Raw genomic sequence first — 13,329 nt, 5'->3', positions numbered from 1 at the left:
ACTACCTGACATGATGACCCCTTGCTGTCCCCAGTCCACCTGGCCGTGCTGCTGCTCCAGTTTCAACTGTTCTGCCTTATTATTATTGGACCATGCTGGTAATTTATGAACATTTGAACATCTTGGCCATGTTCTGTTATAATCTCCGCACGGCACAGCCAGAAGAGGACTGGCCACCCCACATAGCCTGGTTCCTCTCTAGGTTTCTTCCTAGGTTTTGGCCTTTCTAGGGAGTTTTTCCAAGCCACCGTGCTTCTACACCTGCATTTCTTGCTGTTTGGGGTTTTAGGCTGGGTTTCTGTACAGCACTTTGAGATATCAGCTGATGTACGAAGGGCTATATAAAATAAATTTGATTTGATGTTGCTCTTGCTGCGGGCGATTCCCTGATCCACCTCTACGCAGACGACACCATTCTGTATACTTCTGGCCCTTCCTTGGACACTGTGCTATCTAACCTCCAAACGAGCTTCAATGCCATACAACACTCCTTCCGTGGCCTCCAACTGCTCTTAAACGCTAGTAAAACCAAATGCATGCTTTTCAACCGTTCGCTTCCTGCACCCGCACGCCCGACTAGCATCACCACCCTGGATGGTTCCGACCTAGAATATGTTGACATCTATAAGTACCTAGGTGTCTGGCTAGACTGTAAACTCTCCTTCCAGACTCATATCAAACATCTCCAATCTAAAATCAAATCTAGAGTAGGCTTTCTATTTCGCAACAAAGCCTCCTTCACTCACGCCGCCAAACTTACCCTAGTAAAACTGACTATCCTACCGATCCTCGACTTCGGCGATGTCATCTACAAAATAGCTTCCAATACTCTACTCAGCAAACTGGATGCAGTTTATCACAGTGCCATCCGTTTTGTTACAAAAGCACCTTATACCACCCACCAGTGCGAGCTGTATGCTCTAGTCGGCTGGCCCTCGCTACATATTCGTCGCCAGACCCACTGGCTACAGGTCATCTACAAGTCCATGCTAGGTAAAGCTCCGCCTTATCTCAGTTCACTGGTCACGATGGCAACACCTATCCGTAGCACGCGCTCCAGCAGGTGTATCTCACTGATCATCCCTAAAGCCAACGCCTCATTTGGCCGCCTTTCCTTCCAGTTCTCTGCTGAAGTTGGAGACTTTTATCACCCTCACCAACTTCAAACATCTGCTATCTGAGCAGCTAACCGATCGCTGCAGCTGTACATAGTCTATTGGTAAATAGCCCACCCAATTTCACCTACCTCATCCCCATACTGTTTTTATTTATTTACTTTTCTGCTCTTTTGCACACCAGTATCTCTACTTGCACATGACCATCTGATCATTTATCACTCCAGTGTTAATCTGCTAAATTGTAATTATTCGCCTACCTCCTCATGCCTTTTGCACACAATGTATATATAGACTCTCTTTTTTTTCTACTGTGTTATTGACTTGTTTATTGTTTACTCCATGTGTAACTGTGTTGTTGTCTTTTCACACTGCTATGCTTTATCTTGGCCAGGTCACAGGTGTAAATGAGAACTTGTTCTCAACTAGCCTACCTGGTTAAATAAAGGTGAAATAAAAAATAAAAAAATAAAAATGTTCTGAGCAATACTAAAGTGACAAATAGTCCTACAAACTAAAACTTCTTACCTGGGAATATTGAAGACTCATGTTAAAAGGAACTACCAGCTTTCATATGTTCTCATGTTCTGAGCAAGGAACTTAAACGTTAGCTTTCTTACATGGCACATATTGCACTTTTACTTTCTTCTCCAACACTTTGTTTTTGCATTATTTAAACCAAATTGAACATGTTTCATTATTTATGTGTGGCTAAATTGATGTTATTGATGTATTATTTTAAGTTAAAATAAGTGTTCATTCAGTAGTGCTGTAATTGTCATTATTACAAATTAAAATCATTAAATTAAATTTAAAAAAAATATTTATTTAAAAAAAAATAATTATTATTATTATTAATATATATATTTTTTTTTTTATCGGTATCGGCTTTTTTAGGGTCCTCCAATAATCGGCATCGGCGTTGAAAAATCATAATCAGTCGACCTCTAGCTAGCACAGACTGGAATATGTCCCGGGATTCTTCCAATGGCATGGAGTACCCCATATAGGTCACTGGCTTCATCAGTACATACAGCAACCAGAAGCCATGGATTACAGGCAACATCCACACTGAGCTAGAGGATAGAGCTGCCGCTTTCAAGGAGCGGGACACTAATCTGAATGCTTATAAGAAATCCCACTATGCCCTCCGACAAACCATCAAACAGGCAAAGCGTCAACACAGGACTAAGATCAAATCGCACTACACAGGCTCCGATGTGGCAGGGCTTGCAAACTATTACTGACTACAAAGGGAAGCCCAGACGCGAGCTCCCCAGTAACACAAGCCTACCAGACGAACTAACTTACTTCTATGCTCGCGTCGAGGCAAGCAACACTGAAGAATGCATGAGAGCGTCAGCTGTTCCGGACGACTGTGTGATCACTCTCTCCATAGCCAATGTGAGTAAGACCTTTAAAACAGGGCAACATTCACAAGGCCGCAGGGCCAGACAGATTACCAGGACGTGTACTCCGAGCATGCGTTGACCAACTGGCAAGTGTCTTCACGGACATTTTCAACCTCTCCCTGTCGGAGACAGTAACCAACATGTTTCAAGCAGACCACCATAGTCCCTGTGCCCAAGAACACCAAGGTAACCTGTCTGTAGCCATAAAGTGCTTCAAAGGCTGGTCATGGCTCACATCAACACAATTGTCCCAGAAAACCTAGACACACACCAATTTGCATACCACCCCAACAGATCCACAGATGATGCAATCTCTATTGCACTCCACACTGCCTTTCCCACCTGGGCAAAAGGAACACCTACGTGAGAATGATATTCATTGACCACAGCTCAGCGTTCAACACCATAGTGCCCTCAAAGCACATCACCAAGCTAAGGACCCTGGGACTAAACACCTCCCTCTGCAACTGGATCAAAACAAATGGACTTCCTGACGGGCCGCCCCCAGGTGGTGAGGGTCGCACCCAGGTGGTAAGGGTAGGTAACAACACATCTGCCACACTGATCCTCAACACTGGGGCCCCTCAGGGGTGCGTGCTCAGACCCCTCCTGTACTCCCTGTTCACCCATGATTGAGTGGCCAGGCATGACTCCAACACCATCATTAAGTTTGCTGACGACACAACAGTGGTAGGCCTGATCACCGACTACAACGAAACAGCATATAGGGAGGAGGTCAGAGACCTGGCAGTGTGGTGCCAGGACAACAACCTCTCCCTCAACGTGATCAAGACAAAAGGAGACGATTGTGGACGACAGGAAAACGAGGACAGAGCAAACCCCCATGCTCATCGACGGGGCTGTAGTGGAGCAGGTTGAGAGCTTTAAGCTCCTTGCTGTCCACATCACCAATAACCTATCATGGTCCAAACATACCAAGACAGTAGTGAAGAAGGTAAGACAAAACCTATTCCCACTCAGGAGACGGAAAAGACTTCGCATTGGTACTCAGATCCTTAAAAGGTTCTACAGCTGCACCATCAAGAGCATCCTGACTGGTTGCATCACCGCCTGGTATGGCAACGGCTCGGCCTCCGACCGCAAGGCACTACAGAAGGTAGTGCGTACGGAACAGTACATCACTGGGGCCAAGCTTCCTGTCATCCAGGACCTCTATACCAGGCGGTGTCAGAGGAAGGCCCAAAAAAATTGCCAAAAACTCCAGTCACCCAAGACAGACTGTTCTTTCTGCTACCGCACGGCAAGCAGTACCGGAGCGCCAAGTCTAGGTCCACGAGGCTTCTAAACACCTTCCACCCCCAGCCATAAGACTCCTGAACGTCTAATCATATGGTTACCCGGACTATTTGCATTGCCCCCCCCCCCCACACCACAATTCTTACCCTGCTGCTACTCTGTTTATTATCTATGCATAGTCACTTTAACTCTACCTACATGTACATATTACCTCAACCTGTGCCCCCGCACATTGACTCTATACCCCCTGTATATAGCCTCCACATTGACTCTATACCCCCTGTATATAGCCTCCACATTGACTCTATACCCCCTGTATATAGCCTCCACATTGACTCTATACCCCCTGTATATAGCCTCCACATTGACTCTATACCCCCTGTATATAGCCTCGCTACTGTTATTTTATTGGTGCTTTTTAATTGTTATTTTTCATTTCTTTTTGTAATTCAGATTATTTTAGTAAATACTTTAACACTTATTTTTCTTAAAACTGCATTTTTTTAAGGGCTTGTAAGTAAGCATTTAACTGTCATGTCTACACCTGTTGAACTCGGCGCATGTGACAAATAACATTTGATTTGATGAGCAGCACAACACAACACATGTATCGTCTAAGGACTCAGACTAAAGAGTTGATCCCACAGGTCTGAATGACAAGTATTGGAGAAAGCCATAGCTATATAACAGCCTCTGTCTCCATCTGCTGGACAGTTTGAAGAAGACAAACCGACTCACCTCTTGCTCTTGTTGCGTGTGAATCCAGAAGGACAGTCAGACATGCACTCTCTTCTGTGAATGACGAAGCGGTCGAAGTCGGGCAGGTGGACGCTGGAGCAGAAGTCCAGGGTGACGCAGCGCCAGCCTTCAAACTTATAGGTATCGGGGGGGCAGTCTGGAACGCAACGCCCCTCGTGGTAGTAGTGGAGACAGGCAGCGCAAGACGAATCAGTGTTAGGTTCAGTACAGCTACCCAGACACTGGCCATGACAACATTCACCATCCCACGTACACGCATGACACTTATCAGGACACACTAGAGAGAGAGAGAGAAAGAGAGAGACAGAGAGAGAAGTCAGTTAATGACTTGACATAGGGAATTCGTACCCATTAATACCATTTCCATCATTGGATTTAAAAAAATAATTATTCAGCACAACATCGGTACAGCAGATCCCCATATTGTATGGGACACTGAAATGTACTTTTAGAGGCCATTCAATACAATACTCATCATTAAAACAAAAACAGTTTAGGTCAAAAGAGATGAGATCTATAGAAAGGAATAGAGGAAGTTCATGGTAATGGAATAAATATTGAATCTTCAACATAGAAATGCGAAACGAATTGAGAGAAACTCGTTACAAATGATGGAGTCATACATGATTCATCAAACTATATTTTGAAAGAGGAAGCAACATTTAAGCATATGTTTTGTCTCAAGCATTTCCACTGAATTATGTTAACTAAAGATGTCTTTCCAAATAATAATAATAATAATAATAATAATAATAATAATACTGTAAAATGAATACAGAAAGACCAGTGTGAAGGCCAACTTACAGAAGAGTAACTGAAGCAATAACATATTTTCAGTCTGGAAAAACACCAGGGCTTGATTGTATACCAGTAGAGGTATATCAGACCTTTCATGTACTCAAAAGATCCATTATTAGTATGTTATAATTACGCTTATACAAATGGTACATTTTCAGGTACTCAACAAGGACTGATTTCATTACTACTAAAACAGGACCCAGGTGGTAAGTATAAAGATCCAGTCCATTTAAACAAAAAACATCACAACTTCAACGCTGTGAAGCGAAAATCCTGGTGAAATGCATAGCACAGAAAAAAAAAGGTTTCACCAGATATTATTGTTCATCCTGATCAGACAGGTTTTTTACACAGATGCTATATTGGAGATAATATAAGACAATTCATTGAAACAATTGAACATTAAAACATCAAAGACAAAAGGCCTGATCTTCATAGCAGATTTTGAAAGGCGTTTGATAAAGTATGACTAGAATGTATTTACAAATGCCTGGATTAGTTTAATTTCGGTGAATCTCATACAATGGGTTAAAGTTAGGTACAGCAACCCCAGATATAAAATAACATAATGGTTTCTTCTCAGAAAGTATTGAGCTTTTAAGAGGAGTAAAACAAGGCTGTCCATTGTCTCCATATATATTTATTATGGCCATTGAAATTTAAATCCAACAAGTACATCAAGGGGTTAGAAATCCAGGGGATAAAAACAAAAATGTGTTGATGTTGAATGTTGATGACTCAAGTTTTTTTTTCTTAAGTCCGCAATCTGGATCCCTGCACAGTCTCATTGAAGATCTTGATGAATTTTATAGCCTCTAAGGACTCAAATCTAATTATGAGATTATTGGATCATTTAAAAAAAATTGTGTTTACGCTACCTTGTAGTTTACCAATAAAATGGATGGATGGTGAAGTAGACATACTTGGTTTTCACATCTCAAAAAATAAATGAACTTCGCACAATTCATTTCAATAGAAAGTTAGCAAAAATAGATACGATCCTGCAACCATGAAGACGTAAATGTGTCTATTAATGGAAAAATCACATTGATTCACTTTTTGGTCCTATCACAGTTTACTTACTTACTAACTAATGGCACTGCCTACTCCAGATGACTCGTTTTTTAAATCATTTGAGCAAAAAATATTTCATTTTATTTGGAATGCTAAGCCAGACAAAATTAAAAAGTCCCTATTTATATGAATGTGAGTTTGCGGGGCAAAAATGACTAAATACTAAAGCTTTAAACCTCTCACTAAAATATTTACTCATACATAAATTATACTTAAACACAAAATGGTTCTCCAGTAGATTAAGAAAAGCTCATCCTTTACTCAAAAATGTAATAATTTACAACTTCTCATTTCCCACTAATTTAATTTTTTTTTAAATTTTTTAGTATCGCCCTTTCTTAAACAAGTCAAACAAAGCTGGTTACAATTTCAGTTTTATCCTCTAGAAAAGATAGAACGAACAAATGTTATGGTTACGGGTCGGGTTAGGCATGTATCATGAATTACGTGATCCTAACCGAATGTGTTTTTTTTGTTTGATTTTTGCAACATATTTTTGAGCTTATCCTGTACATAATGTGTCTGCTACCGTCTCTTAAGACCCAAAATAACTTCTGGGCATCAGAACAGCGATTACTCACCACGAACCGTAGAGGCTTTTTATTTCCTTAACTTCTTGGTGACAGGGGGCAGTATTTTCACGTCCGGATTAAATGCATGCCCAAATTCAACTGCCTGCTACTCATCCCCAGAAGATAAGATATGCATAGTATTAGTAGACTTGGATAGAAAACAGTCTGAAGTTTCTAAAACTGTTTGAATCATGTCTGTGAGTATAACATAACTTATTTAGCAGGCGAAACCCCGAGGACAAACCATTCAGATTTTTGTTTTGTTTTTGAGGTCACTCTTTTCAATGGATTTTCATTGGGAATCGGGATTTCTAAGGGACCTTCTTGCTAAAGCTAGCTATAGTTTGTTTTCCTCCTGTATTGAACACAGATCATCCCGTCTTCAATTTTATCGATTATTTACGTTAAAAAATACCTAAAGTACAGGTAACTTTTGAGATATTTTGTAGTCACGTTGTGCAAGTTGGAACCGGTGTTTTTCTGGAACAAGCGAGCCAAATAAATGGACATTTTGGATATATATGGACGGAATTAATCGAACAAAAGGACCATTTGTGATGTTTATGGGACATATTGGAGTGCCAACAGAAGAAGCTCGTCAAAGGTAAGGCATGAATTATATTTTTATTTCTGCATTTTGTGTCGCGCCTGCAGGGTTGAAATATGCTTTCTCTCTTTGTTTACGGAGGTGCTACCCTAAGATAATAGCATTGTTTGCTTTCGCCAAAAAGCCTTTTTGAAATGGGACATGTTGGCTGGATTCACAACAAGTGTAGCTTTAATTTGGTATCTTACATGTGTGATTTCATGAAAGTTTGATTTTTATAGTAATTTATTTGAATTTGGCGCTTTGCATTGTCACCGGCTTTTGGTGGGATGCTAGCGTACCACATATCTCAGAGAGGTTTCTTTAACGAGTTTGACAAGCCTGACGTGAATGACATACTGCTTTCCCGGGAGCAGGCCCAAATCCCTGTTATTTGCGTGAAGAGAAGACGGAGAAAAAGAGGGTGGAGATCGGGCTACCTTCTAAGGAAGTCCTGAGGTTTTGCTCGCCTGAGGTAGAGTATCTCATGATAAGCTGTAGACCACACTATCGGTATTTTTCATAGCTGTCTACATACCACCACAGACCGATGCTGGCACTAAGACCGCACTCAATGGGCTGTATTCCACACTAAGCAAACAGGAAAATGCTCATCCAGGCAGCACTCCTAGTGGCAGGGGACTTTAATGCAGGGAAACTTAAATCCGTTTTACCAAATTTCTATCAGCATGTTAAATGTGCAACTAGAGGTAAAACAACTCTAGACCACCTGTACTCCACACACAGAGACACAAACAAAGCTCTCCCTCGCCTTACAGTCGGCAAATCTGACCATAATTATATCCTCCTGATTCCTGCTTACAAGCAAAAATTAAAGCAGGAAGCACCAGTGACTCGGTCAATACAAAAGTGGTCAGATGAAGCAGATGCTACACTACAGGATTGTTTTGCAAGCACAGACTGGATAATGTTCCAGGATTCCTCTGATGGCATTGAGGAGCACACCATATCAGTCATTGGCTTCATCAATAAGTGCATCGATGACGTCGTCCCCACAGTGACCGTATGTACATACACCAACCAGAAGCCATGGATTACAGGCAACAGACGCACTGAGCTAGAGGCTAGAGCTGCCACTTTCGAGGAGCAGGACTCTAACCCGGAAGTTCATAAGAAATCCCGCTGCGCCCCCCGACGAACCATCAAACAGGCAAAGCGTCAATACAGGACTAAGATCGAATCGTACTACACCGGCTAACCCTAACCCTTTCTACTGACTCTGGAAAAAAACCAAAGAAAATATGCCCAGGATCCCTGCTCATCTGCGTGGAGGCATGAGGACTGCAGCTGTGGCCAGGAGACAGGATGGACAGCTGATCGTCTTCATAGTGGCTGACCACGTGTAACAACACCTGAACAGGATCAGTACATCCGAACATCACACCTGCGGGACAGGTACAGGATGGCAACAACAACTGCCCGAGTTACACCAGGAACGCACAATCCCTCCATCAGTGCTCAGACTGTCCGTAATAGGCTGAGAGAGGCTGGACTGAGGGCTTGTATGCCTGTTGTAAGGCAGGTCCTCACCAGCAACAACGTTGCCTATGGGCACAAACCCGTCGTCACTGGACCAGACAGGACAGGCAAAAAGTGCTCTTCACTAACGAGACACGATTTGGTGTCTCACCAGGGGTGTTGGTCGGATTCGTGATTAGCGTCAAAGGAATAAGCGTTACACCCGAGGCCTGTACTCCGGAGCGGGGTCGATTTGGAGGTGGAGGGTCTGTCATGGTCTGGGGCGGTGAGTCACAGCATCATCGGACTGAGCTAGTTGCCATTGCAGGCAATCTCAACGCTGTGCATTACAGGGAAGACACCTTCATGTGGTACCTTTCCTGCAGGTTCATCCTGACATGACCCTCCAGCATGACAACGCCACCAGCCATACTGCTCGTTATGTGCGTGATTTCCTGCAAGACAGGAATGTCAGTGTTCTGCCATGGCCAGCAAAGAGCCCGGATCTGAATCCCATTGAGCACGCCTGGGACCTCTTGGATCGGAGGGTGAGGGCTAGGACCATTGCACCCAGAAATGTCTGGGAACTTGCAGGTGCCTTGGTGGAAGAGTGGGGTAACATCTCACAGCAAGAACTAGCAAATCTGGTGCAATCCATGAGGAGGAGATCCACTGCAAAACTTAATGCAGCTGGTGGCCACACCAGATACTGACTGTTACTTTTGATTTTGAACCCCCCCTTTGTTCAGGGACACATTCCATTTCTGTTAGTCACATGTCTGTGGAACTTGTTCAGTTTATGTCTCAGTTGTTGAATCTTGTTGTGTTCATACAAATATTTACACGTCAACTTTTCTGAAAATAAATGCAGTTGACAGTGAGAGGACATTTATTTTTTGCTGAGTTTATATGGGGCGTACAACAATCGCAGCTCTGTAGATTTTGCCTCGAAGAGACAGAATCACTAGATCATTTATTCTGGTATTGCCCCTATGCAGCTTGTTTCTAGTCACAGGTTCAGGAATGGTTAAAGAAATAAAAATAAATCACAACGTGCACTTAAAGTTCACGTAGAAAATAGTAAAAATAAATCACAACGTGCACTTAAAGTTCACGTAGAAAATAGTAAAAATAAATCACAACGTGCACTTAAAGTTCACGTAGAAAATAGTAAAAATAAATCACAACGTGCACTTAAAGTTCACGTAGAAAATAGTAAAAATAAATCACAACGTGCACTTAAAGTTCACGTAGAAAATAGTAAAAATAAATCACAACGTGCACTTAAAGTTCACGTAGAAAACAGTAAAAATAAATCACAACGTGCACTTAAAGTTCATGTAGATAATAGTAAAAATAAATCACAACGTGCACTTAAAGTTCATGTAGAAAATAGTAAAAATAAATCACAACGTGCACTTAAAGTTCACGTAGAAAATAGTAAAAATAAATCACAACGTGCACTTAAAGTTCACGTAGAAAATAGTAAAAATAAATCACAACGTGCACATAAAGTTCACGTAGAAAATAGTAAAAATAAATCACAACGTGCACTTAAAGTTCACGTAGAAAATAGTAAAAATAAATCACAACGTGCACTTAAAGTTCACGTAGAAAATAGTAAAAATAAAAATACTTTCATGAGTAGGTGTGTCCAAACGTTGACTGGTACTAATAAAAATATCATTTATATTTATTTTTAGGGTTTTGAAAATTCTCCCACGACCCCATTTTCATATCAGGTGACCCCACATGGGGCCGTGACTCCTAGCTTGAGAACCCCTGCGCTAGAGTTTGGACAATGGCATGAGATCTAGGTGTTCCAGAGTCTAGTTGAAGTGTGAACTGTGAGCTGGTTGACTGGTTCCTCTGGGGACAGGCAGCACGGTGCTGGTTTCTCTCTGTATATCATTATCTGCTGTGTCATCTCCCTGGACTGTGGGAACTCACCTGAGGTCATCACTTTCTACCTGCTGGAAACAGTCTGTCATGCTACCTGTCACCTCTACATCAGGGGAGAGAAGGCAGAGAGAGGCCTTACAGCACAGCACTCAGAGGCCAGGTAGAGAGAGAGAAGGAGTGAGGATGGGGTCAGAGAAGGGGTGGTACACTATATATACTGGCAGTGGGCTGGCATGGCTCTGGTCCAAACGCTTTGGTCCAAAGTAATGCAGCATTTGGGACTGGGCCAGGGGACCAGACATGGCAGAGGGGGTCAGGAACACCATTTGGAACTGGGCCAGGGGACCAGACATTGCAGAAGGGGTCAGGAACACCATTTGGGATTGGGCCAGGGGACCAGACATGGCAGAAGGGGTCAGGAACACCATTTGGGACTGGGCCAGGGGACCAGACAAGGCAGTGGGATGGCAGGAACAGGCTCTTCCACAACACCAAGACTGTCACACACACACAGTCAGAGTAGCACTGCTGCTGTCATGAAGCCTGGGGGATGGCACAGGCTGTACCCACACCCCCTCCACCCAACACAAACACACCAAATAATGCTGCGGAGAAGGGTACTGCCCAGGGAAAGGAGGATAAAGGGCATCCGTCTAGACATGGTGATGTGACAACATCAGAGAGATGGAGGAGACCAGTCAGTCAGCTACAGATAACAATCTTTACTTTAAGAGCCAACTGCCGAGCTGTTTCTAATGACAACTACTGCCGAGCTGTGTCTAATGACAACTACTGCCGAGCTGTGGCTAATGACAACTACTGCCGAGCTGTGTCTAATGACAACTACTGCCAAGCTGTGTCTAATGACAACTACTGCCGAGCTGTGTCTAATGACAACTACTGCCAAGCTGTGTCTAATGACAACTACTGCCAAGCTGTGGCTAATGACAACTACTGCCGAGCTGTGTCTAATGACAACTACTGCCAAGCTGTGTCTAATGACAACTACTGCCGAGCTGTGTCTAATGACAACTACTGCCGAGCTGTGTCTAATGATAACTACTGCCAAGCTGTGTCTAATGATAACTACTGCCAAGCTGTGTCTAATGACAACTACTGCCGAGCTGTGTCTAATGACAACTACTGCCGAGCTGTGTCTAATGACAACTACTGCCAAGCTGTGTCTAATGACAACTACTGCCAAGCTGTGTCTAATGACAACTACTGCCGAGCTGTGTCTAATGACAACTACTGCCGAGCTGTGTCTAATGACAACTACTGCCAAGCTGTGTCTAATGCTAACTACTATTCTACTGCCAAGCTGTTTCTAATGACAACTACTGCCAAGCTGTTTCTAATGACAACTACTGCCAAGCTGTTTCTAATGACAACTACTGCCAAGCTGTGTCTAATGACAACTACTGCCAAGCTGTGTCTAATGACAACTACTGCCAAGCTGTGTCTAATGACAACTACTGCCAAGCTGTTTCTAATGACAACTACTGCCAAGCTGTTTCTAATGACAACTACTGCCAAGCTGTTTCTAATGACAACTACTGCCAAGCTGTTTCTAATGACAACTACTGCCGAGCTGTTTCTAATGACAACTACTGCCGAGCTGTGTCTAATGACAACTACTGCCAAGCTGTGTCTAATGACAACTACTGCCAAGCTGTGTCTAATGACAACTACTGCCAAGCTTTGTCTAATGACAACTACTGCCAAGCTGTGTCTAATGCTAACTACTGCCAAGCTTTGTCTAATGACAACTACTGCCAAGCTGTGTCTAATGCTAACTACTGCCAAGCTGTGTCTAATGCTAACTACTGCCAAGCTGTGTCTAATGCTAACTACTGCCAAGCTGTGTCTAATGCTAACTACTGCCAAGCTGTTTCTAATGACAACTACTGCCAAGCTGTGTCTAATGACAACTACTGCCAAGCTGTGTCTAATGACAACTACTGCCAAGCTGTGTCTAATGCTAACTACTGCCAAGCTGTTTCTAATGACAACTACTGCCAAGCTGTTTCTAATGACAACTACTGCCAAGCTGTTTCTAATGCTAACTACTGCCAAGCTGTTTCTAATGACAACTACTATTCTACTGCCAAGCTGTGTCTAATGACAACTACTGCCAAGCTGTTTCTAATGACAACTACTATTCTACTGCCAAGCTGTTTCTAATGACAACTACTATTCTACTGCCAAGCTGTTTCTAATGACAACTACTGCCAAGCTGTTTCTAATGACAACTACTGCCAAGCTGTGTCTAATGACAACTACTGCCAAGCTGTTTCTAATGACAACTACTATTCTACTGCCAAGCTGTTTCTAATGACAACTACTGCCGAGCTGTGTCTAATGACAACTACTGC

The 13,329-nt window shown here is 42.8% G+C and overlaps 1 protein-coding gene across 1 annotated transcript in view; it reads right to left on the bottom strand.

Moving 5' to 3' along the window:
* LOC139394411 (insulin-like growth factor 1 receptor) overlaps positions 1-13,329 on the bottom strand; it is a 113,464-nt gene that overhangs the window by 77,124 nt on the left and 23,011 nt on the right. The window contains exon 4 of the mRNA XM_071142468.1: positions 4,523-4,820. Within this exon, the coding sequence (XP_070998569.1) occupies positions 4,523-4,820 (298 nt within the window). The remainder of the gene's footprint in view (positions 1-4,522; positions 4,821-13,329) is intronic.

Source organism: Oncorhynchus clarkii, unplaced genomic scaffold (genome assembly GCF_045791955.1).
Source record: "Oncorhynchus clarkii lewisi isolate Uvic-CL-2024 unplaced genomic scaffold, UVic_Ocla_1.0 unplaced_contig_2048_pilon_pilon, whole genome shotgun sequence".
In the NCBI taxonomy this organism is placed as follows: Eukaryota; Metazoa; Chordata; class Actinopteri; order Salmoniformes; family Salmonidae; genus Oncorhynchus; species Oncorhynchus clarkii.
Note: the sequence above shows the minus strand (reverse complement) of the source record. Positions and strands in the feature narration are given on the sequence as shown.